The sequence below is a fragment of the Engystomops pustulosus genome, chromosome 4 (assembly GCF_040894005.1).
Source record: "Engystomops pustulosus chromosome 4, aEngPut4.maternal, whole genome shotgun sequence".
In the NCBI taxonomy this organism is placed as follows: Eukaryota; Metazoa; Chordata; class Amphibia; order Anura; family Leptodactylidae; genus Engystomops; species Engystomops pustulosus.
The window spans coordinates 185786869-185814564 of NC_092414.1; the positions used below are offsets into that span (position 1 = coordinate 185786869).

Sequence of the window (27696 nt, forward strand, 5' to 3'; positions counted from 1 at the left end):
GGTAGGTGGCCCTCCAGAAAAATGAAATAGATTGAGTGCCTGTATGTGGCAGTCCCAAAAAGTTTTCAAACCAGAGGAGCAGGTAGGTGGCCCTCCAGAAAAATGAAATAGATTGAGTGCCTGTATGTGGCAGTCCAAAAAAGTTTTCAAACCAGAGGAGCAGGTAGGTGGCCCTCCAGAAAAATGAAATAGATTGAGTGCCTGTATGTGGCAGTCCAAAAAAGTTTTCAAACCAGAGGAGCAGGTAGGTGGCCCTCCAGAAAAATGGAATAGATTGAGTGCCTGTATGTGGCAGTCCAAAAAAGTTTTCAAACCAGAGGAGCAGGTAGGTGGCCCTCCAGAAAAATGAAATAGATTGAGTGCCTGTATGTGGCAGTCCAAAAAAGTTTTCAAACCAGAGGAGCAGGTAGGTGGCCCTCCAGAAAAATTGAATAGATTGAGTGCCTGTATGTGGCACTCCCAAAAATTGTTTAAAACAGAGGACCGGGTCGGTGGCCCTCCAGAAAAATTAAATGCATATAGTACTATAGCTAGAGCCAGTGGGCCCTGTCAAAAAATAGCCAGTTTCCTCTGCTTTACTGTACAAAGAGGAGGAGAAGGAGGAAAATGAGGAGGAGGAGGAGTGGATAAATTATTCAGGTTGAGCTTCCTTCACCTGGTGGAGATTGGAAATTATGAGAAATCCAGGCTTTATTCATCTTAATAAGCGTCAGCCTGTCAGCGCTGTCAGTCGACAGGCGTGTACGCTTATCGGTGATGATGCCACCAGCTGCACTGAAAACCCGCTCGGACAAGACGCTAGCGGCAGGGCAGGCAAGAACCTCCAAGGCGTACAGCGCCAGTTCGTGCCACATGTCCAGCTTTGAAACCCAGTAGTTGTAGGGAGCTGTGTGATCATTTAGGACGATGGTATGGTCAGCTACGTACTCCCTCACCATCTTTCTGTAAAGATCAGCCCTACTCTGCCGAGACTGGGGACAGGTGACAGTGTCTTGCTGGGGTGACATAAAGCTGGCAAAAGCCTTGTAAAGCGTACCCTTGCCAGTGCTGGACAAGCTCCCTGCTCGCCTACTCTCCCTCGCTACTTGTCCCGCAGAACTACGCACTCTGCCGCTAGCGCTGTCAGAAGGGAAATACTGTTTCAGCTTGTGCACCAGGGCCTGCTGGTATTCATGCATTCTCACACTCCTTTCCTCTCCAGGGATGAGAGTGGAAAGATTTTGCTTGTACCGTGGGTCCAGGAGAGTGAACACCCAGTAATCGGTGCTGGAATAAATTCTTTGAACGCGAGGGTCACGGGATAGGCAGCCTAGCATGAAATCTGCCATATGCGCCAGAGTACCAACGCGTAAGAATTCACTCCCCTCACTGGCCTGACTGTCCATTTCCTCCTCCTCCAACTCCTCTTCTTCTGCCCATACACGCTGAACAGTGAAGGACTCAACAATGGTCCCCTCTTGTGTCTCGCCAACATTCTCCACCTCTTCCTCCTCATCCTCCTCCACCTCCACCTCCTCCGATATGCGCTGAGAAACAGATCTAAGGGTGCTTTGGCTATCAACAAGGGAATCTTCTTCCCCCGTCTCTTGTGACGAGCGCAAAGCTTCCGACTTCATGCTGATCAGAGAGTTTTTCAACAGGCCAAGCAGCGGGATGGTGAGGCTGATGATGGCGGCATCGCCACTGACCATCTGTGTTGACTCCTCAAAGTTACTCAGCACCTGACAGATATCAGACATCCACGTCCACTCCTCATTGTAGACTTGAGGAAGCTGACTGACCTGACTACCAGTTCTGGTGGAAGTTGACATCTGGCAGTCTACAATCGCTCGGCGCTGCTGGTAAACTCTGGATAACATGGTCAGTGTTGAATTCCACCTCGTGGGCACGTCGCACAACAGTCGGTGAGCGGGCAGTTGGAGGCGGCGCTGCGCTGCCCTGAGAGTGGCAGCATCTGTGCTGGACTTCCTGAAATGCGCACAGATGCGGCGCACCTTCGTGAGCAAATCAGACAGATTGGGGTATGTCTTGAGGAAACGCTGAACTATGAGATTTAACACATGGGCCAGGCATGGCACATGTGTCAGTCTGCCGAGTTGCAGAGCCGCCACCAGGTTACGGCCGTTGTCACACACAACCATGCCTGGCTTCAGGTTCAGCGGTGCCAGCCACAGATCAGTCTGCGCCGTGATGCCCTGTAATAGCTCTTGGGCGGTGTGCCTTTTATCGCCTAGGCTCAGCAGTTTGAGCACCGCCTGCTGTCGCTTAGCGACGGCACTGCTGCTGTGCCTAGAGCTACCGACTGATGGCGCCATGCCCACGGATGGTAGTTCGGAGGAGGAGGTGGAGGAGGGGTGGGAGGAGGAGGAGGCATAGTAGGCCTGAAACACCTGGACCGAGGTAGGCCCCGCAATCCTCGGCGTCGGCAGTATATGACCAGCCGCAGGGTCAGACTCGGTCCCAGCCTCCACCAAGTTAACCCAATGTGCCGTCAGCGATATATAGTGGCCCTGCCCGGCAGCACTCGTCCACGTGTCCGTGGTCAGGTGGACCTTCTCAGAAACGGTGTTGGTCAGGGCACGGATGATGTTGTCTGACACGTGCTGGTGCAGGGCTGGGACAGCACATCGGGAAAAGTAGTGGTGGCTGGGGACCGAATACCGAGGGGCGGCCGCCGCCATGAGGTTGCGAAAGGCCTCGGTCTCTACTAGCCTATAGGGCAGCATCTCCAGGCTAAGCAATCTGGAGATGTGGACATTAAGGGCTTGGGCGTGCGGGTGGGTTGCACTATATTTGCTGGTGGATGCTGTGGAGGATCGTGGAGGCGACGATGGGGTTTTTGTGGCAGGGTCCTGGGCAGGGGGCTGACTATCAGCTGACACAGGGGAAGGAGCAGTGGTGTGCACGGCCGGAGGTGAACGGGCTTGTTGCCACTGAGTGGGGTGTTTAGCATTCATATGCCTGCGCATACTGGTGGTAGTTAAGCTATTAGTGGTGGAACCCCTGCTGATCCTGGTTTGGCAAATGTTGCACACCACAGTCCGTCGGTCATCCAGTGTTTCCTTAAAGAACCTCCAGACTTCTGAAAATCTAGCCCTCGCCGCAGGAGCCCTCGCCACGGGAGCTTCACTACGGGCAACATTTGGCGCTGATGCACCAGCTCTGGCCCTGCCTCTCCGTCTGGCCCCACCACTGCCTCTTCCAACCTGTTCTGCTATAGGACTCGCCTCCGTCTCAGAAGCACTGTGTTCACCCGGCCTATCAACCCAGCTTGGGTTAGTCACCTCATCATCCTCCGATCCCTCAGTCTGCTCCCCCCTCGGACTTCCTGCCCTGACAACAACTTCCCCACTGTCTGACAACCGTGTCTCCTCATCGTCGGACACCTCTTTACACACTTCTTCCACTACGTCAAGAAGGTCATCATCACCCACAGACTGTGACTGGTGGAAAACCTGGGCATCGGAAAATTGCTCAGCAGCAACCGGACAAGTGGTTTGTGAGTGTGGGAAGGGTCCAGAAAACAGTTCCTCAGAGTATGCCGGTTCAAATGCCAAATTTTCCTGGGAGGGGGCAGACTGGGGGGGAGGAGGCTGAGGTGCAGGAGCTGGAGGAGTGGCGATTTCGGTGACATGGGTGGACTGCGTGGAAGACTGACTGGTGGACAAATTGCTCGAAGCATTGTCGGCAATCCACGACATCACCTGTTCGCACTGTTCTGGCCTCAACAGTGCTCTACCACAAGTCCCAGTAACTTCAGACATGAACCTAGGGAGTGTAGCTCTGCGGCGTTCCCCTGCTCCCTCATAAGAAGGTGGTGTCTCACCCCACCCAGGACCACGGCCTCTGACCCCTGCAGTAGTTGGACGCCCACGTCCCCGCCCTCGTCCTCTACCCCTAGCCCTCGGGTTAAACATTTTGAAAATGAGAGTTATAACTTTAATTTTTTTTAAACTTTTTTTTGTGTTTTTTGTTTTTTTTTGTGTTTTTTAGTTTTTAAAACCAAACGATGCTATCCTATTGCTATGGCTATTTTCTAGCCAAGTATGAAAGCACACTGCTATGCCAGATGAGATGACGCTGAGTTATTAAAAAAATAAACGTAAAATAAAAAAGGAAATGGCAGACTGTGCCTAATTGAAATCCAACCCCTAATAAATTTTCCCACTTCGGTCTTTGCGATGGATATGTGCGTCACTAAGCGCAAAACACAGCGGTCGCAAGTCTCACTACAAATTGCTCACAATTTGCTAGTAGATGCACTGCAGCAAGTACAGCCACCAGCAGATCAACCAGAAATCAAATATATATAACGCTACTGTAGGCGTAAGTAAGCCGTTTGGATTCTCCTATGGCTATTTTCTAGCCAAGTATGAAAGCACACTACTATGCCAGATGAGATGACGCTGAGTTATTAAAAAAATAAACGTAAAATAAAAAAGGAAATGGCAGACTGTGCCTAATTGAAATCCAACCCCTATTAAATTTTCCCACTTCGGTCTTTGCGATGGATATGTGCGTCACTAAGCGCAAAACACAGCGGTCGCAAGTCTCACTACAAATTGCTCACAATTTGCTAGTAGATGCACTGCAGCAAGTACAGCCACCAGCAGATCAACCAGAAATCAAATATATATAACGCTACTGTAGGCGTAAGTAAGCCGTTTGGATTCTCCTATGGCTATTTTCTAGCTAAGTATGAAAGCACACTACTATGCCAGATGAGATGACGCTGAGTTATTAAAAAAATAAACGTAAAATAAAAAAGGAAATGGCAGACTGTGCCTAATTGAAATCCAACCCCTAATAAATTTTCCCACTTCGGTCTTTGCGATGGATATGTGCGTCACTAAGTGCAAAACACAGCGGTCGCAAGTCTCACTACAAATTGCTCACAATTTGCTAGTAGATGCACTGCAGCAAGTACAGCCACCAGCAGATCAACCAGAAATCAAATATATATAACGCTACTGTAGGCGTAAGTAAGCCGTTTGGATTCTCCTATGGCTATTTTCTAGCCAAGTATGAAAGCACACTACTATGCCAGATGAGATGACGCTGAGTTATTAAAAAAATAAACGTAAAATAAAAAGTAAATGGCAGACTGTGCCTAATTGAAATCAAACCCCTAATAAATTTTCCCACTTTGGTGTTTGAGGTGGATATGTGTGTCACTAAGAGCTAAACACAACGGTAGCAAGTCCCCCTGCAAATTCCTTACAATATGGTACTAGCTGCAAATAAAAAAAAAATGTATAACGTTATTGTAGCCCTAAGAAGGGCTGTTGGGTTCTTGTAGAATCACTCCTGCCTAACACTATTCTAATAGAACACCCTAACGCTTTCCCTGACCAGCAGCAGCTCTCTCCCTAGCGGCATCCAGACACAGAATGATCCGAGCAGCGCGGGCAGCGGCTAGTCTATCCCAGGGTCACCTGATCTGGCCAGCCAACCACTGCTATCGACGTGTAAGGGTACCACGTCATGCTGGGTGGAGTGCAGAGTCTCCTGGCTTGTGATTGGCTCTGTTTCTGGCCGCCAAAAAGAAAAACGGCGGGAGCTGCCATTTTCTCGAGCGGGCGAAGTATTCCTCCGAGCAACGAGCAGTTTCGAGTACGCTAATGCTCGACCGAGCATCAAGCTCGGACGAGTATGTTCGCTCATCTCTAGAGAAGATCAATGGAATAAAGGGATTGTCCACTTTCAACAAATAATTTATATTGTCATGTAGTGAAAAGTTCTACAATTTTCCAATATACTTTCTGTATCAATTCCTCACTTTTTCCTAGATGTCTGCTTGCTGTCATTCAACAGAAAGTTTCAACAATTACATACTGAGCCCTGCACCTGTGTGACATCACATGACCATGGATATAACGAGCCATGCACCTGTGTGACATCATATGATCATGGATCGGCCTCTATCCACAGGAAGCAAACAGTGAAGCTTCCTGTTGAATGGCAATAAGCAGAGATCTAGAAAACAGTCAGGATTCGATACAGAAAGAAGTATAAAATTATAAGAATATTGGCAAACTTTTCATTACACAAGCAATATTATTTATTTGCTGAAAGTGAATAAATCCTTTAAAGGTGTTTCCCAGGCTAAAAATATGTATAACTTCAACATAGATAAGGTCCTTGATATCAGATTAGTAGTGCCCAAAAGATGATAAACAAAGAATGGAACAGAAAGCGGGCAGTGCCGTTCTGTGTGTAGTGGTCACACCAGGTTACTGCAGATCAGCTTCTGTTCATGTGAATGGGAGCCAAGCTGTAGGGCCAAATATCTATTACCCACAAAATATTGCCATTTACTACATGTTATGATGTCACAACAGGTCCTGCACCCAAAGTCCTGTGCTTTATCTAGTATTGGTTTTGGAAAAATATATAGAGCTCAGAGAATATTCGGATCTTAGTTTTGAACTTCTCCTCAGTCACTTCTCTCTGCTCTAAGTGAAACTATAGTAGGCCTTTAGTAAAAGGGGTTGGCCACTTCTAGCAAACTTTAACAGGTTAGGTATTATACCCTAATACAGTCACCCATATTATACTCTAAAGGTGTTTGCTTGCCGCTGGGAGCTGAGGGTCATGTGACCCCCCAAGCAGGAGAAAATTTTAAGGCAGTAAGTCTAATATGACTGAGCCCATTACACTTATACTTATCCTTTTAACATTTAATATAATTGGTGAACCCCTTTAAATACTAAAAAAGTTGCTCTTATAAAAGGGGGACTGTGGAGCAGTTCTATTCAGAGACCTTAGAGCACAGCTGTGTGAGGACACTCCCCCAATGCACTTGGAGAAACTACAACATGCAAATAGATATGGTTGGACATCACTACAACACAACAGTGTTCAAACTGCTGACAGATTCCCTTTAATCTGATGGTGGCTATGCTGCTGTCTACACTTGCACTTCACTGACATTTAGAGTGGGTAGACTCATAGCGGCTCTTGGGGAAGGGGCTGTTAGCACATTTTCTTGCAGTAGATGTATCATTTATATTAGTCACACAACTGTTACATTATAAGCCATTATGTGAATTTTTTTGAAAGAACTTTTTGAAAAAAAAAGTTGTGGTTACTTCTACCTAGCAACTCTGCCTCCTTATCAACCAGAGAGACAGGAAACTGTTGTAGAGAAGTTTCCACATTCTGCAAGCATTTTGCAGAAGGCCTCAATTTGACTACTTGGATCCTTCTGAGATATGGGCGGCTTCTATAAAGGTTGTTTCCAGGAATCCAACCCAGTTCCTTCAAGCAATTGTTAATAAGTATAGATAATAAGTAGATCTCTAAAGCCACGTGGCCACCAATTTGGAGAAAGTTTTATCCCCACAGGATAGGGCCTAACTTGCTGATTGGTGGGGTCTCAGTGATGGGACCACAACAGATCACTAGAACGTGGGTCCGATGGTGTCCGATGTACCTGAGTCTCGCTCCTCATAGCATCACTGAGATGGCCAGAGCAGCCGGTCGTGCATGGCAGAGCTACCCCATTCTTCTCTATGGAGCTGATGGAGATTGCCGGAGATTGCGCTCCGTCCAACTTGGTGGTGCTACGAAGGGTGTGACTGGGGTACATCGGAGACTCATTCTCGTGTTCCGTGGGGGTCCCATCACTGAGACCCCACTGATCTCTGGGAAAACCCCTTTAATGCCCAGTCCATTTTTCATTTTTTTCCGTCAATGTCTTTCCGTACAAGCTATAACTTTTTATTTTTCAGTCATTATAGTTGTATGGGGTTTTTGGGGACAAAATGTAGTTTTTAATAGCATAGTTTTAGATTTCATATAACATATTGATACACTTTTATTAACCTTTTCTGTGCAGTATATTTAAAAAAGAGAGCAAATTTGAAGTTTTTTCAACATAAAAATGTTCTGCCTATCATCGAACCTAAATAACATAAAAAAACATTTCTCTGGGTCAATATGCATACAACAACACCGAATTTATAGGGTTTTTATTAAACCTTCTAAGCGTGAGATTTTTGTGTGTTGGTGTTTTTTTTAGATTTAAAAGATTTTTTTATTTTACATTGTCCCACAAGGAGACTCTGGCATGAGATCACTCGATCTCTTATATTATGCACTGTACTACTTAAGTAGTTCAGTATATTAAATGTCCCTGCTAATAGAAAGCTATCCCAGGCAGCACTGGGGTCAGTGGACATAAAGTTGCTATGCGACACCATCGACAATCCGCAATCTTTGCTGTGGGGTGCTGAAGGGTGACAGAGGGAGCCTGTTCTCTGTGCCCACTTAGACAGTATTGATGGTTTTCCCATCCCAGGTGTTAGTGCCAGGGCCCCGGCACCAGCAGGATGTGATGTCCCATACCTCCCAACATTTTTGGAAGAGAAACAGGGACAAAATCCCTACTAGGCCACACCCCTAATCACGCCCTTACCATGCCCAAAATTTGTATTACTAATAATCATCTCTATAATAATAATCATCATCATCTCCATAATATTCATCTCCATAATAATATTATTAATAATAATAAATAAATGTATGCAAAGCCCAGGATTTGAACTCACAAACTCCACCTACCATAGAGAGACAGATCCTCCATCCTCTAGGCTATGGACTTAGTGGTTGTCTATAGGACGATTTTATATAAGAGTTTCACTGTTACATTGTGACACAGGCTCCATGCACTGGTATATAGATATACATCTTCTCAGAGATTATTATTGTAATTATTGAGACAGTTATTATTATTATCATGGAGACGATCATTATTATTATTTTTAGTATACTAAGTGGGACACAGAGCCGGGACAACCCCAGCCAGTGCGGGACCTGGAGGGAATATCCGGGACTATATCCCAGCTGCCCCGTGAGGGCGGGACAGAAGTGAAAAAACCGGGACGGTTGGAAGCTATAATGCCCTACAAACTTCTTCTGATGCAGCACCGTAGAAAGATATTGCATCAGAAGAAGTACCCTTAATGACCACCAGAAAAAGTTGATAAGGCAGTCATTAAGGGGTTAAATGGCTACAATTTCTTAACATAGATGCATCACTTCCTACTGATTTTCTACATCTTTACTTGCTGTAATTCAAGAGCAACCTTTGTTGGCTGCTTCCTGTGGATATAATCAGCACATGTTCATGGGATGGACACTTGGGTGAATGGCTCAGGACAAGACTCCGCTCTGATTATTAACAGTTCTGAATAGAGATGAGCGAGCACTAAAATGCTCGGGTGCTCGTTATTCGAGACGAACTTTTCCAGATGCTCGAGTGCTCGTCTCGAATAACGAGCCCCATTGAAGTCAATGGGAGACCCGAGCATTTTTCAAAGGGACCATGGTTCAGGAATAAAATGTGTTATTTAATTGAAAAAGAATGTCTTCTGATAAGTTAGCAGATGTATGCAAACATCTGCAATCTATTCTTCACTGTTCCGCGCGTATATTATCTCCCGACAAGTTATCAGATGTGAAGAACAGTGAAGAATAGAATAAAAACAGTGAACATAGGATCATTTAAGTGAAAAACGCAGTGAAAAACACAGTGAAGAATAGATTACAGATGTTCGGCACATCTGCTTACTTGTCGGGGTGATACGCTGTCCCGGGATCCGCTCCTCTTCTTCCACTGAAGTCTCCCCGTGCTGCCCGATGTCTCCCCCGTGCTGGCCGATGTCTCCCTCGTGCTGGCCGATGTCTCCCCCGTGCTGCCCGATGTCTCCCCCGTGCTGCCCGATGTCTCCCCCGTGCTGCCCGATGTCTCCCCGTGCTGCCCGATGTCTCCCCGCTGCCCGATGTCTCCCCCGTGCTGCCCGATGTCTCCCCCGTGCTGCCCGGTGTCTCCCCGTGCTGCCCGATGTCTCCCCCGTGCTGCCCGATGTCTGCCCCGTGCTGCCCGATGTCTCCCTGTGCTGCCCGATGTCTCCCCGCTGCCCGATGTCTCCCCGTGCTGCTTGATGTCTCCCTGCTGCTTGATGTCTCCCTGCTGCCGTTCCGCGCGTATCTTCCGACAAGTAAGCAGATGTGCCGAACATCTGTAATCTATTCTTCACTGTGTTCTTCACTGTCTTTTTCACTTAAATGATCCTGTGTTCACTGTGTTCACTGTTTTTATTCTATTCTTCATTGTTCTTCACTGTGTTTTTTTAATTAAATGCTCGATCTCGAGCAGGGGAAATACTCGTCCGAGCAACGAGCCGTTTCGAGTACCTTAATACTCGAATGAGCATCAAGCTCGGACGAGTATACTCGCTCATCTCTAGTTCTGAACCGTCTATAATTGTCTGGTACATTTTCCAGCTCGGACAGCAGGTGGAGACATTGCCCTTGACTTAACTTCGGTCTCACTTTCTCACATTACAGTTGAGGTTTAAATCTGTTGTATAAAGATCCACTATTTTATACATTAATATATATTGTATGTTATTTCATTGTGCATTTATTAAAATTTTATGAAAAAAATAGTGCAGATGATAATGAAAAACTTTGTAATATATTTTAGTAAATAAATCTGTTCTTGTGCCCTTCTTTCCCCCTGCTTTTCTTCTCTATTTAAGCAGTTTGTGTAAATCAGCTCTGTCACTGGGTGGTCTTCTCTACTTATAGAGCAAAATCAATGAGGGGAATATTCTATAGGTATAGAAAAGGTTTATCTTTGGCCTCTGTCTCTGTGTGGCTTCAGTTCTGAAGGCTTTCAGATACACAGCTCACTGCAGGACAAAAAGCAGAAAAAGGCAGAAGAAGCGAATAAGCCAAGTCAATGATAAAAAAAAAAATTAATACTCACCCTCCAGTGTCCCCAATGTTCGTTGTGGCTCCCGGCGGCTCCCGATCCCTGTTGCGGCTCCCGGCGGCTCCCCGTGTCTCCTTTTCTGTCTTCTATCTTCTCTAGCCGGCAGAGTTGCGTCCATGCGATCTGCCGGCCGTCACACATTGTGATGCAGTGCTGTCGGTGCTGATGACGTCTTCAGCGGCGACAGCGTCACATCACAGTGTGCGATGGCCGGCGCGATCTCCCGGCCAGAGAAGATAGAAGAGTGAAGAAGCCGCCGGGAGCCGCGATGGGGATCCGAAGCCGCCGGGAGCCGTGACGAACATCGGGGACACCGGAGGGTGAGTATTAAGTTTATTTTTTTATCTGTATGCTACACGGGGGCAGGCTGTATACTGCAAGGGGGCAGGCTGTATACTACATGGGGGCAGGCTGTATGCTACATGGGGGCAGGCTGTATGCTACATGGGGGCAGGCTGTATGCTACATGGGGGCAGGCTGTATGCTACATGGGGCAGACTGTATACTACATGGGGGCAGGCTTATACTACATGGGGGCAGGCTGTATACTACATGGGGGCAGGCTGTATGCTACATGGGGGCAGGCTATATACTACATGGGGGCAGGCGGTATGCTACATGGGGGCAGGCTGTATGCTACATGGGGCAGACTGTATACTACATGGGGGCAGGCTGTATGCTACATGGGGGCAGGCTATATACTACATGGGGGCAGGCTGTATGCTACATGGGGGCAGGCTGTATACTACATGGGGGCAGGCTGTATACTACATGGGGTCAGGCTGTTTACTACATGGGGGCTGGCTGTATGCTACGTGGGGCTAGCTGTATACTACATGGGGGCAGGCTGTATACTACATGGGGGCTGGCTGTATACTACATGGGGGCAGGCTGTATACTACATGGGGGCAGGCTGTATGCTTCATGGGGGCAGGCTGTATGCTTCATGGGGGCAGGCTGTATACTACATGGGGCAGGCTGTATACTACATGGGGCAGGCTGTATACTACATGGGGGCAGGCTGTATACTACATGGGGGCTGGCTGGCTGTATACTACACCCTCAGCTTATACTCGAGTCAATAGGTTTTCCCAGTTTTCTGTGGTAAAATTAAGGGTCTCGGCTTATACTCGAGTATATACGGTAGATTAAAAAGTTTACAATTCATTTCTGAAATTAAAGAAAATGCTTCAACAAAGGTTTAGTTACGCTTTAAAGGAGTTATCCCACCTTGGGATATGACTCAATATGACTGAGTTACAGATATTTCTACAGGTGTTATCTATTTTCTATTATTAGTTTTTCTTTAATTCTATAATTTTATCTATTAGTATTTTGATATTTTCCTCTTAATGTGTACATTGCATGTATTCATTGTGTGACTGTACTTTACCCGTTTGTAACCTTATGATTTTCAGAAACAATCATTTTATTGTGAGTCTACATTCTGTATTACAAATCACAGCAGTGTCTCAAATTAGCAATTTGACTTTTTTGGTATTTCCTGTTTTAAAATGTTTTTTTCTTAGCATATGAGTCATCTTCTGTTTCCTTTTTTTTCATTTTAATTAATTTTTTGTTGATTTGAATGAAAAACAGAAATCTAAGAGAGCAAAAACCATTTTAATTGTCACACTTGAGGAAGGAAAGTGTGTTAAAGTCTCTTGGAAGAGTCTGTGGACCCTCTGGACCACCGCGGGAGATGGTATGAGGCCCGCGGTGGCAGCCAAGGTAGCACAGCAGGAAACAGTCCAAGCCCGGGATGACAGCAGCAACACAGAGGAACACTGGTGACACTGGCACAGACTGGAAACACCACTGGATTGGAACCCTGGAAGGCAAAGCAGCAAGCACGGAGGCAAACTGAAGACTTGACACAGGATGGCAGGAGCACACGGAGGTACCCTGGTAACACTGGAGACAGGAACACGAAGGAACACTGGTAACACTGGAGGCAGGAGACATTGAGGCGTCTGGAAACGCTGGAAGACAGGACACACCAGGAGCGTACGAGAACGCTGGAGACACACAGGAAAACAGGAAAGCGTCTGGAAACGCTAATGGGCTTTCTCTTCCACAGGAGCGGCTTAGGGAAGCCTGGCATGGAAACCATAGGAGATCCAATGAGGGAAGATCTGGCGGGGAGTGAAGGGAGGTGCCGGATTATAAGGGCGAGCCGGATTAGCAGGAGCCAAATCAGGAGGACGCTGGCCCTCTTTGGCTTGAGAAGTCCGCGCGCGCACCTAGTGGCGAGAGCGTGTGACTGCAGGCAAGGAGGCGTGTGGCCTACACGTCCGGAGCTGGAGCACAGACGGGAGCCAGGAGAGGTAAGTGAGGGCAGGGGGACAGGGAACGGCAGGCAACGGAGCACGGGTGTACCCACAATCCGCGACATGGATCGCGGGAGCACCCGTGACATTAATAAAGTAATGAAGTTATTGCTACACTAACAGTAATCTATTTTATAATCTATATTAGCTCAGCATATGTGTTTAACATCTTGGGAGCACAGCCTGTTTGGTCTTACAGGACAAAGTATTTTATTTAGGTATATGAGGGTTTGTTTTGTGCTGTAAGGGTTTGTTTTTCCAGTAGCTTCTTTTCTAATGGTAAAAAAAACTCAATTTCCTTTGGGTAAATGGATTCAACCCATGGAAAGCTATTTGTGCAGGATTGTGTAGGATAGTTTTATTAAGTAGATGGAAAATCTATACTGGTTTTACTACTTTAGCGAAAAAAAAACACTACCTTTTTAAGAAGAACTGATTTGTGTGTTGTTCCATATTATGAGAGATATAACATTTTTATTCCACAATTAAAATGCATTATTAGGACTTTTTCTTTACAGGATAAAATGATGTTTTAAAGGGGTTTTCCCACAAAGGCAAGTTTGGCCCTATCCATGGGATCTCCGTCAGCTCCATAGAAATTAATAGAGAAGAACGGTCATGCGCAGCCATCTGCTCCATTAGTCTGAAGAGTCGGTCGGACGCCTCATTCTCGCGATCCTCGGGGGTCTCAGCACTGAGACTCCCACTGATCAGCAAGTTAGGCCTTATCCCATGGATGAGAGAAGATTAGCATAACACACGCCAACAGCTCCTGCCCTGGCTCCAAAACCTTCAAAATATAGCTATTAAATAGATTAAACAAACTAGGTTGTTAGGTGTCAGGGAACCAGAGATGAGTACTTTATTTACTGGCGGTTCCCTACTTAAGAACACCTGACTTACAGACGTCCCCTAGTTACAAACGGACCTCTAGATGTTGCTAATTTACTGTACTTTAGCACCAGGCTACAATAAACAACTGTAACAGTTATCAAAGGTGTCTGCAATTAAGCTTCAATCCAACATTTTTAAAATCCAATTGTCACAGAGACCCAAAAAATTTTTGACTGGGGTTACAATTATAAAATATACAGATCCAACTTACAAAGAAATTCAACTTAAGAGCAAACCTACAGAACCTATCTTGTGTGAAACCCGGGGACGACCTCTATATATAAAAATCACACTCCAAATTGTCACTTTAAATATGAATATCTCCAAATCCCTGGCACCTACAAACACAACCTAAGATTCGAATGAAATAGGAGATTCTAGTAACTGAGATTCTGGGTGCCAAGGATCCAAAGTTTTGACTCCTAGAATTCAGGACATATCTCATGGTATCAAGGTCAGCTAAGTCAAGCACATGCAGGGTTACTGCAGCTCTGCTCCCTTTCACATTAGTCACATTTATAAATCCTATTGGCAAAACAGACACATAAGAGCAAGACCCCCCTCCCTTTAGCCTGTAACATAACTTATAACTACTTGATATTTTTGGCAAGTCTACAATACTAATTCTACAACACTGTCTTCTGTATTGTTCTCAGCTTCCCTTTATCTAATATTAAAACATTGAGACAAACATTCAATAACAGGAAAGTACAAACATTTTACAGCAATATATACCCCCAAGTCTTAGAATATCCTTTGGAATTTCTTTCTGATTCAGCACATCTTCTACAATTGCTCACCAGATGCCTCATACAGAATGTCATGAAATCTAGGACACCCACCACCCAGGAAATGTAGTTGCAATGTTGCTTTCTTACTATAAGTTTTGCAATGTATTGTAAGGGTGTAGTTTCTACCTATAACATACGGTAAGTTTTTGATTTGTTGTTTGGAATTCAAAACTTAGTTCCTATGAATTTACATCAGTAAACCTTAAAATGAGTGTAATTGGCTTGTCATTCACCATTGAGGTCTTGTTTCTTATATATTATATGGCGTGTTATGTAAAATATTACAAGTCCACATCCTGTTCTGTCTGAGGTTTATGTACAGACTCACAAAGAAACAGTCTGTGTGCAGAGCGGCTGCTCCTGAACCCGACATCTCTAAGGCCTGGTACTACCATAATAATATCTGATATGTTCTAAGACTATAGATCCACTTATCTTCCGTTCCGAATAGGAAAAATAAAAACTTGTTGGGAAATTGTGTAAGGATTATGGTGACTTGTATTGATTTTATTTTCTTGCAACTTGAATATTAGAGTTGACAGGTCTTCCGCACGTGATTACATCCCTTCCCATTGCAACAGTCTCAATGGCCAGGTACAAGGGCGTAACTACAGTGGTAGAAGCCATAGCAGCCGATATGGGGCCCACAGTATCAGGGGGCCCCGTCATCCAACCTGATAATAAAGAATGGAGGATGTTTACCATTATATATATGTATATATAATGCTGCACATTGTATAGGAAAATATGTACATCACATATATGTGATGTATATATGCTGCATATGTGTGTGTATATATCATGTGTGTGTATATGCTGTGTATGTGTGGGTACAAGAGTGTATAGATGTGTGTGAATGAGTGAAGAACTGTATGTTTATGTATATAGGTAAATAAGTGTATATAAATGTATATATGTATGTGTATATATGTGAGGGTAATATGCATATTTGAAAGCGGGAAGGGGGCCCCATTCAAAAGTCTGCTATGGGGCCCTGCTTCTACTAGTTACGCCCCTGGCCAGGTATGCCTGGGGAGACCAAGGAAAGGGATAGATCCTATACATTATACCATACACAATGAGGTCCAGTACCGTACCTACTACCATTAACCTAATAATGGGAACTTGATGGTGAGAAAATACAATTGAAATTTTCTATAGGAACACATTTTTATGTAGTTTTTGCAAGTGTTTCAATTCTGAAATAAAAGGAATAAAACTATTGGCAAAACCCTATGGGACAAATACCAATTATATATTAAGGGGGGGGAAATTCCTTCCAACTCACAATATCAATAATCCCAGCAATAATTGTTTACCTTCCGAGATCAACCTTCCTATTTAATGTAACAAAGAAGCCCTTCAGACCTGTCCAAGAGGCCTGTCCTAAAATGCAACAGATGCCTGTATGAAAGAAGAACATAGTTGACAAGACATAAAACCAACTAAAGTCATTAATGTTAATGAAAGGATATGCTATGTCTGACCAATAGTGACCCTCGCGGGTCTCTAGAACAAGCCACCAGTGATCACACAAAACACCTCTTATCTAGGGGTGAGTGGACCCATTTGGGTTCGGGTTAGTCGAGTTCGGGCAAACCTTAAACAAAAGTTGGGTTTGGGTAACTCACCCAGTACTAACATCCAGATGGCAACACCAATCGCAAGTTTCAACCCTTTAAATGTCATAGGCAAAGGCGGTATCTTCCCTAAGATTGTTGCCCCCCCCTTGGTGTCATCAGGGAAAAACAATTATAGCGATAATGGCAGCGTGCATTTAAAGGGTTAACATCTGGGATGTGCACCAGCACTGATATTATCGGTGGAAGTTGAGCCTGAACGCCAAGCCGTAACCCAAACTTCTGGCTGCATCTGGGATCGGGACCCAAACCCAAAATGCTTGTCCCAGACCCAAACATTGCGGTTTTGATCCGCTCAACCCTACTCTTGTCTCCTTTTAGTGACTTCATAGTTGGCCATCAGCTCTCCTGTATGAAAATAAAATCAATCCCCACGTTAAAGTGATTATACCCCCAAGTGGAAGTCGAAATCTGACCATGACTCTGATGTTGCTATATCCTTATATAGTAGTTTATTACTTTATGATAGGAATGATAAGCGAGTATAAATAAAGCTTGGAAATGTACATTGGCATTAGTGGCTACTTGTCTCCCCTCTCCATGCTCCTGACTGGCCAAAAGGAGCTCATCTAAATAGCGGGGGGATCGGTGGTGTGTGATATGTGTGAGTAGAGGTACATCAACTTGCTCAGATTTATTAGGACACTAATTTACAGGGATATAGACAGTACTAATGGCCAATGTTCTAAGGTAAAAAGTAAAAATATAAATAAAAAAAGTAAAAATATAACATATTAATAAAATGTAAAAAAAAAGCCAAAGGGCTTATCATAGCCACACACCAGCACAATATAACAGCTACATGTGAGGAGAGCTGCAGAATAACATGTGAGTGGCTGAGATAAGGAAAGTTATGGATATGAATCACTCATCATCACTAGATAAGATTGTCAGTACATAGTATGTGTTCAGCTTCTATCACATGGTAATCTATGGTTTTATTGCAGTTAAAATTACTATTACCCTAAATGTATTATTTAGCCAAAGACATGGATGTCCAAATGGAAATGTTGCACTCTTAGTTCCACCTGCTCTATAACATGCTGCCTGCAGATAGGACACTATGTACAGTCTGTTAATTTCGTCCTGCTCTATAACATGCTTCCAGCAGATATGACAATATGTTCAATATGTTTAGCACATCCTGCTCTGTAAGATGCTACCTGAAGATAAAGCACAGCTATTCCTGTTGTATAATGTGCTGCCTGCAGATAGGACATTATATACAACCTGTCAATTCCTCCCACTGTAGTGCATGCAGTCTGCTTATAAGAGACTATAAAGAATCGGTGCAGCTTATCCTGCTCTATAACATTCTGCCTGCAGATAGGACACCACATCCTCCCGCTCTATAACATGTTACCTGCAAATAGGACGTTATGTACAATCTGCTTAGCTTTAATGCCACAACTTATTGCAACGAAACTTGTAGCCTTAACCTCAATGTACGATGTGTGCCAGACAGTAGCAGGGCCCCATGGCTACCCAAATCACCCACCAAAGGACCTTCACCCATAAAATCTTTATACTTATGTTCCGGCTCTCAATATCAACGTACACAAGAGCAATTTCAAAACCTTTGAAGGTACTCCAAAGGTCCAGAAACTAGATTGCAAGCAGGTAGAATGGATGCATCCTCCATTACCCAAGAAGATGATTCTAGTATCAGATGTAGGAAGTGACTTCCAGACTTGTAGGGGCTATAATATTCATACAGCCCAGGGCCCATGGCAGTCTTAATCCACTCCTGGTATCAGACCCCCAAATTATAGTGTATCAATTATTGAAATAATTTTCCAATATGAGGAAGAGATATCTTCCAGGTCATTAAGGATCCTGGACCTGGGTACAAAAGCTCTACCTCCAACCTGTTAAGTGAATTATTCTTTTATTACTACTAGTACAGGCAGTCCCCTGGGTTACGTACAAGATAGGTTCCATAGGTTTCTACTTAAGTTGAATTTGTATGTAAGTCGAAACTGCATATTTTATCATTGTAGTTCCAAACAAAAAAAAATTTTTGTCCCAGTGACAATTGGAGTTTCACATTTTTTTGCTCTAATTGGACCAAATATTATCAATAAAGCTTCATTACAGACACCTTACAGCTGATCATTGCAGTCTGGGACTATAGTAATATCCAGAAAGCTTCACCAGAGGTCACAATGGGCAGAGGGGTCTGTCTGTAACTAGGGGTCGTCTGTAAGTCGGGTGCCCTTAAGTAGGGGACTGCCTGTATTATTACTGACACACAACATTGAAATGTTCTCTTAGTATATAAGCACATACTATTGTATAGTAACATAGAGATAGAAGATAAAAGGATATTTCATTACCCATTTTTCCAAAGTCAGGTTTCAAAGAGAATTCCCAGTTCTTTGGTAGTTTCAGCGACATGGTAAAGAATCATAGAGGGTGCCCCTGGTTTGTATAAGTGGAATCGTCTGCTTCTCAGGCCCCTTCTCCAGCATGTAGACCCATGTGTTATATACTAGACTGTCTTCTTCCTCTTTCTGTTGCCCCACACAGCAGGTAGAGCCCTGTAGATTCACATAAAGTCCTCTCGCCTGTATGGATTCAGTGGCACCAGAGTAGTCAAAAATGGGGGACTGGGATTTCGGATGTCACATAGATGTCATCTGGTGTCGTTTCATTGTCACTTTAGAGAATTGCAGAGAGAGAAGCGGACTCGCCCGTCTATTATTGCTCAGTGCAGTGGTTGAGGAAGTTGTGGGCATGTTACAAAGCCTGTGAAACCCTGCCTGATATATGACACTAAGGCACGTCATACCATGTAAATAATTCCTGAAATCATATAACCTATAGTTAGAATCTGGATGGGCAAAGTATAATCTGGAAGTTTCAATGGGCACCTAGAAATACATACAAAATCACCAGGAAACGGGTGATTACTGCTGAACCCCTTGTGAAAGTAGATGTTCAAGACAGAACCACTATGTACCTGTTCAGACACTGCTGCTAACCACTATGTGCTCCCCACAATCTAGCTAATACTCATCCTATCCAGGAGGTCTGGCTGCATAGTCTACTGGCAACCATTCAACAAAGTCTCAAGAGTTATGTTCTTCTTCCTGCTCCATGGGGGAGAATTCCAGAAGGAAAATAGACAGGTCACTTCCGTGGGTAGAAAAATGTCCACCACACGTTCCAACTTTGAGGCCTGTGAAGCACCTTCCAGGGTCATGCAGTTGGTGGACTACTTCTTGGAGCTGAATATTGTAAAGAGAAGGAAACCACCAGGAGGTCACTTTCCTTTTGCTCCAGCATGAAGGTGAGTTGGATCTGTGACAATGGATCTATGTCAGATACAGCCAGAAGGAATAGCAATAGCACATTGTCATAGACCACCACTAGACGCTCAAAGGCCAATTAAATTTTGTAGATAAGAGCTCAATCTGCACACTTATATAGCATGGGTGGGCAGAGCTACAGACATGTGGTTGCCGCTCTTTGTGACCATTGCCTACGGAAAGCAATTTTGTTTTGCATAGGACTCACATAAATATGGATAGATATACTCAACCTATCTAAAAGTTAGAAAGTGCAGCTAGACTAGAGAATCTTATCACAATGTGGCTGCTGATCTATTGGTTGCGCTTTTCGATTATTTTGCTAATAGTTTACGCATTCAAATTGTGCTCCAGATTTAGTGCATGGCCTCTCAATTTAGGACTCGTCTCCTTTGTTCTACTAGGCACGAAACTATCAGATAAGTGTCTGAAATACTTACCCATATGTGGTGCTACACATGTTAGAAGCTACTATACCACCCTGATGGTCCTTATTTGTTCAGTCATACTATGCAATGGCCGGTACAGAGGTCGCAATCACGCTCATCCACTTCTGCCACATGAGATGACACCAGTATAATAAATACTCATTGCAGGTGGGGGGGGGGGGCTGGTGTGGACTTTGCATTGCATATACCTCTGTATATAAATGCATTACGTTACTTCACATATAAGCCTGTGCCGCAAGGTTCACATCCATGTCTATCCAAAAATAGATCCAAATGTGTGGGCTGAATCTCAATGGAGGATGATGGAAATGTACTAATTAGACTTCTCTGTACGGAGCTTCCTGCTGGCTCACACCCCAGAGATTTTGTCAAGCAGCAATTAAGTGAATGGGTCACGTGTCGCTAATAAAAGTCTGCAGGCAGATGGCAACTGCAGAGACGTGAAATCCATTTCTTACAGTACAGGGAATAAGAAATGATGTTTCCAGCAAGAGGAAAATGATCAATTATATCTCAGCGCAACGCAAGGATAGTCGTCGGAACATACAGTACATGACTGACAGGGCTCCATCATCTGCAGCAAGGAAGGGTTTCATTCACACAGTGTCCCTGGTTTACAATGCTGGATTTTTGATGGAAGATTTTCTTAAAGGGAACCTGTCATTGGGAGACTCTTTTTTAGTTCCCCATCAGTCCCACAGATCCAAACTGTTTTTGTACTAAGAATATCTTTTACAGAAAAAAAGGATATGCTATATTGTACCTTTCAATCCCATGTGAGCTGTGACTAGTCCCCTGGGTGTGGCTAAAGAGGATCGGTTCCACCCCACCCTCAGGAAACCGCTCCTCCATGTGTCCTTTTCGAAATAAAAAAACCTCCCATGTCCCGGCTGAGCTCCGCCCCCTGTTCTATCCTCCTAAAAACCGCCATCTATAGATGTCCCGCCCGCCATCTCGAAGTTCCGCCGACCGCTTCAGGCAGTCTCGTGCCTGCGCACCAGCATCTCCCTGAATGTGCGCCCAGACATGAAGATGATGAAGCCGGCCGCCCAGACTCTGCCTTAATCTGCACATGCACCACTGTATGCTTCTAGTTGCTAGTCATTGAGGTTGGAACACAATTCACTACAGAGTTTGCATACCTCCCCGCACCTCGGTGTCTAGCAACCAGAAGCGTATAGTGGCGCATGTGCAGATGAATGTGGAGACCAGGCGGCTGGCTACGTTTCATCTGCACATGTCCAGGCACATATTCAAATGAATGCTGGCCGAGAATGCCTAATGCCTGAACGCGGTCAGTGAGACGTGCAGAAAATTTGGGGACAGAAAATCTATAGATGACATCTACAGGGGGAAAGTAACAAGGGTCGGAGCTCACCTGGAACATGGGAGTTTTTTTTTTTTTATTTGAAAAGGATACATGGAGGAGCGGTTTCCCACGCCCAGGAGACATAAGCCCAGTCACAGCTCCCATGGAATTGAATAGAACATATTACAATATGACATATCTTTTTTTTTTTTTTTTTTTTTTGAAAATTCTGTTTTAAATACAAAAACCGTTTGGCAGTGTACAATGCTCTGTGGGGACTGAGGGGGTGCTAAAAATGGGTCTCCTGGTGACAGGATCCCTTTAAGATATAATCATGGTCAATGTCTAACTGGGTAATTTGTTGCTTTTAACCACTTGCATTGCAAAAGTTGAAAGTTCAATAAAAATCTACAGCAAAAACTTTTGGTTTAGGCCTTTATTTTTTTCAATTGCAGTATATAATATAAGTATATAAATAGAAGAAACATACATTATATTCTCAGAGATTCAGTTCATAGAAGAAACACCTTGTATTGCTACACACTAGAAGGCTGCACCACTGCAAGAGGATATATATCTAGGATCTACGTCCTACAGGTCGCTCTCAGGGTCAGCTCTATTTACAGACACAGATACTGGGACTTAGCTGTTCTTAGAATATTATATAGATTGGACAGGACGGGTCTCAGGGCAAATGATAGACTACAAAATTTTGTTACCACACATGGAACAGCTCTACTCCAATATTTGCATGAAATGATCACCAATGAGTAGTATTCCGTTGTCTTAGACAGTAGTTCTACCTAGTAATAATTTCAAATATATTTGCAATTTTAGGTCAGCCTTAAAGGGATCCCATTTAAAGGAAAGGTCCCTTTAAATTGAGGCATAGGACTAGAAAGATCAATTGCCCCAAATATTGGTCCTTGTGTGCCCACCAAGAGGCCAGAAGGCATTTTTTGATCCTTCAGCAGTACAAGTAGTTTTGTTATGTTGCTGCTCTAAGAGCACTTTACCATTTTTGACAGGTCTCGCGAGAGTCAAGTGGGAGGAGCTCATATCTTCTGGGCTCTTAATTGTTAAATTTAAAGTAATCTATGATTGTTGTTCTTTAAGGTGATTGAGTAACATGAATCATAGCTTAGCAGGTGTTCTGATGGAGAGAGCTCTAAGCTCTCCAACTCCATGACTTCATACATTTAATTTCAAAGTTGATTTTCTAGTAGATGACACCCCACATGGCCATATAAGGATAATCTAGAATTAATATTTAATCTGATTAATATGGTACTAGCTTATTAGATTCATTTATTCCCTTAAAGAAAAATTGACATCAAAATCAAACACTTACTCATAGATCCAGACACAGCGACTGTGATAATCTTCTTATATTTGTTACTCGTGGCTTCCTTCCTTCTAAAATCAACTTTGTAAATTTTGCTAATGAGCCTGAAGGGCTCTGGTGGAGGTTTCCAGAACCTCTCAGTGAAGTCACTGGTTGTCACAATAAACAGAGCAGGCCTCCCCTTTCCCTGTACTTCCTGCTGCTACTAGACTACACAGGCAGAGGCAGGAGGGAGAGTGAGACATGTTCTGCTCATTGGCTTTCCCCTGAACTGCCCAGTGTCTGTCCATTATGTTTTCGGGTGAGTGTGCAATAGTATTTTGACATATTTATCACCAACACTGGACGGTACCTCCAGTGTAGCGCATGGTTTACATATTTCTTACTGCACTACTGCCACTTTTTGCCCAATGTATTTAAGTCTAATACTTTGACCATATTATGTCTATTTTTTACTATACTATTTGGACTCTGGACTAACAGGGGTAGCCACTGGTCTCCTGTGCTGCCCCTTTTTCCATCTGGGGCTACTTGTGTCCCCTATATACTGTATTTACAAATGTCTTTTTTTCCCATTTGAGGGTTATATATGTTATATTTATGTACTTTCAATAAAGAATATTACATATTTTTATATATTGAAGTTTTTTGCCGCTCTGGTTCTTTTTTGGTATGTTCTGCTCATTGTAACAGTCTGTCACTGAGGGGCTCTGGAAACACTCACCAAAGCCCCTCAGGCGTATTAGCATAACTGTAAAAGTTGGTTTTAGAAGGAGGAAGACCATGGATAACAAAATATATCATAAGATTACCATAGTCAGGTGGGGCACATTTACTTACCCAGTCCCTGCGCAATCCCCGAGCTGCGTTGTCTGACGAGGATGAAGTCCGCCGCAATTCACTAAGATCGTGCGCCCGAGATGCATGTGTCGCTTCCCCGCTCAGGTCCGCCGGAGTTCACCTTCTTCTTCCCGGTGTATGTAAGTGCATGTCTTGTGACACAATTTGAATTTTAAATCCCACGCTTAGTCCGAATTAGTCGGGTTGTCCGACGGCCACTCCCCCGATTTGTGTTGCATGAAAGTTGGCGCGATTGCGCCAAAGTAAATGTGCCCCAGGGTGTCTGACCAAGTGTCCCTGGTTTATCATGATGGATTTTGATGGTAGATTTCCTTTAAGGATCAACCATAAGGTTATCATATTAATTCAGCTTAACAGAACTGTACAAATCGCTACACTCCATTTATATAAGTCATTTCTGATGTCTGTTTTAGAAAAAACTTACTTCCTAATAAAGTAACAATTCTGAAGCTTAATTGTTCTAACTTTTTGCTATTCCTTGATGAAATTTGTGTGTAAAATTATCAAAAGAGCATCGCCATTCCTTCTGTCAGAGGGACATAGCCCAACATGTTCTCAGCACTGCTCTACTGGGAGAAATCTCCAGCTGGTAACACCTAATTGTCAATATGTTCATTTATTATTATAAAGGATAAAGTTATACAGAAAAACAGACACATTAGGGAAGCTGGAGGGTCTTCTTTACACCCTAATGTTACAGAACAAATCTTCATTAACCATTGCAACTTTTAAGAACACCTGACACCATGGACCCATTACCTAACTACAACCAATAATCACTTATTTATATCAAAGTATCAAGCCAGAAATATAAGAAGTAACTTATTGGACCCTGCTCTGTCACAACTTTCAATTGTAACAGTGTCCTGAGGACACCAATACAGCAAACAGGGGGAGAAGTTCAGTGTATCATTATAGCTTCCCTCCAATATACAACACAAAATCTATTATGCTGTGATGTGGGCCTGCAGCAATGAGAGTAACAATCTTTAAAATCGATTATAAATTAGTAGGCTTTTTTTCAGCATAATTTTTGCTATTTGCACATTTAAAGGAAATCTACCACTTCTTTTTATACATTGTGAAGCAAACCTTGAGACTGCTGTAGCAAAACTGATGCAGAAACATATATTGTTTAAACCCCGAACTGAGTGGCTGAAAAAAACAAATTATACAATTATGACAATGAGGCTCTGTTGGTCCTGTGGCTGCCCCAAGACTTTTCCTCTCATACTAATTATGCCCTGCTTCAAAGAAGGATGTAATCACTGTGTTGTCCCTGATAGGCAGAAATAATCAATCGCTGCACCATTCCCCTAGCTGCTGTGTATGAGTCTTCCTGCTCAGGTTGATTAGTGCTGTCTGGACAGTTCGGGAAGCTCTGTGAAAACCGGCATCCAGTATGAACCTAGCTTTCCCAAGGTCCTGAATTTTATAATTGCTTTTTGAGCAAAACCACTCGAATCAGGGACTAAACAAGATATGTTTCTGCATCAGTGTAGCTACAGCATTCTCAAGGTATGTTTGGTTCACAATGCATGAAAATAAATGTTAGATTTCCTTTAATAGAAAAGTGCATGAAATAAATGAGAGGCACAATAACCCAATTAAAAGTCAGAGGATAAAATCTAGTGATCAGCAGGTGGAAGATTTGTACCTAAATACTGTTCAATGGCTTGTAGAAAGGGAACAAGTTTTGCAGAACTTCCGTACAAGACTGGCAGGTCAGAGCAGGAACATATATACCCTTATGATGTACCCTGCAAATAGAAAATTCAAGGCTAAGCCAGTCATGTGGGGCCATCTTAACACTTTAAGTTATACATAGAAGTCAGTAAAATACAAAGATACTCATAACCCCAAAGGGCTCTTTCACATCTTTTTCTCATCCGTGGTTTGGCGACTGTCATGGATGTCTTACTGAGCCATTAAGGGGGGATTCTGGTGGTTTTGCACGTGGTTGTGCACTTGCGCCACATTTATCAAGGATTTAGACTTTTTTTGGCACTTTTTTTTACTTGTCCGAGTAAGGGGATGTGGCCGTCGGGATATGGGGTGTGGCTTACAACAAATCATCCGTGCGCCAGAACTTTGGCGCACAGTTTAGACCAACTAAAAGTAGGTCTAAAATAGGACAGTCTTATCCGGCACCAGAATTCATCATCACAGTGATAAATCTGGCGCAGCAAAAGACTAGTGTTTTTCAGTCAGAAACTGGCGACTGGCCTGAGACATTGTTAAATCTCCCGCCCCCCCCCCCATTGTTTTCTAGTGTTTTCACTCATTGTCTATGGAAAAAACTTTGAAATAGATTCAGATCAGGCAAGGCAATAGAAGTCTATGGGTCCGCAAAAAAAAAAAAAAAAAAAAGTTGACGGGTCCGTTTGTTTTCACTGATGAGGCTGGTGCGTTGTGTTTTCCAACCTTCAGTTTGTTTTGCAGATGCAACAACCCTAACAGAAGAATAGAATGGATGTTCTACAGCAGAAGGGATTGCAACTTCTTTGTCATGTGTGAATGTTCCCCTTATCCGGCCTTAGCAGTGTGCGCCAAATGTAGAGACTTTATATAGTATGCACTGGAAAAGTCATATCCATAACAGCGCCATTGTGCACATGATCTTTCCTCTCTCCATGGGACAAAAACCTGCTATGAATTTTTAAGCAAATTTCAGGCTGGAATTATCATGTGCATGAAGGTTGCCTTCATGTGGAAGTTTACAATTTGTTAACATTGTGTTTGCAAGTATTTACATCACATTTATATTACATTAACATTGTGTTTGTGTTTCATTTACATAAACGCATTGCACAGGTATTTAAGTGTCTGCGCCAAAAATTTGTCACACGCGACTGTTGCACTAGGCTTCATTTATCATGCAAAGTCCAACAGAAATGTGTCCCACGCTCCGTGTAAAAAGCTGCACCAAAAAAAGTTGGTGCACTATGTCGGGGCAGTGCAGGGAGCGCCAGATTCATGAAGAACGTGCGCCAGAAATCCTGGATCTGGCGCCCCCTGCACTATATATAGGACACTGCACATAGTACAGGCTGCACTGTTCTTAGTAAATGTGCCCCAATATTCTTCAAGGCAGAGGAAACACAAGTGTTTTACCTTCACCCATAGAGAATAAAGCGACCAAAGAGGAAGAACAGCACAAAGGAAAGGCAAGTGTAAACTGAAATGACCACATACAGAAGAATGTACACACAATGAATGTAATTCAACATAATATTAACAAAATCATCACATGGTGCTTCTGTTACAGGATATAAGATAGTGGTGATAGTACAATAAATAACTTGAAATAAAACCTCCTGCGTCTCTGGTTAATTTGTTATACAGAAAAAAAAATAGATGATGACTACATGTAACATGATAAACATCTGCATACAGGAATAATGGGGGAGTGTTATTAGTACTTGTATGTCAGTTTTCTGGAGTAGAAGCACGGAAATAATCGCAATTATTTGCGCCCTGCACTTCGCCTATGCCACCACAATAGTGGGCCAGCACTGGGTGCTCCAGCCCCGTGCTACGCACTTCAGATTACACAAAAGTACACCAACACAGCACAGGGGCAGATGAATCCGGAAGCCTAAGCCTCCTGAGTTATCCACCATGGCGGCAGGGCTTCATAAATTCTCCACCAAGACCAGGGAAATTCCATAAAAATATAGAGCTCTATCTCGGAATTATTTATTACAAACTATTTCAAGGAAATCTAGCATTTAAATCAGGTATGATAAACCAGGGGCACTTACTCATAGATCCAGGCACCGTGACTTTGGTAATCTTCATATATTTGTTATTAATGGCCTCCTTCCTTCTAAAATCAACTTTCAAAATTATGCTAATGAAACCAAAAGGCTCCTGGAGGTGTTACCAGAGCCCCTCTCTGCTGCAGCTTGACAGGGTAGCACACTGTATCTTCTTACTTCCTGCTCCATCAGCACTTCCTCCCTCCATCTGCCTGTTATAAT

At 43.7% G+C, this 27696-nt stretch overlaps 1 protein-coding gene across 1 annotated transcript in view; it reads right to left on the reverse strand.

Annotated features, from left to right (window-relative positions):
- Positions 1-19162, reverse strand: part of ARHGAP25 (Rho GTPase activating protein 25) — a 45172-nt gene extending 26010 nt beyond the window's left edge. The window contains exon 1 of the mRNA XM_072148886.1: positions 18775-19162. Coding sequence (XP_072004987.1) covers positions 18775-18835 — 61 coding nt within the window. The 5' untranslated portion in view covers positions 18836-19162. The remainder of the gene's footprint in view (positions 1-18774) is intronic.
- Between the last annotated feature and the right edge of the window lie 8534 nt (positions 19163-27696).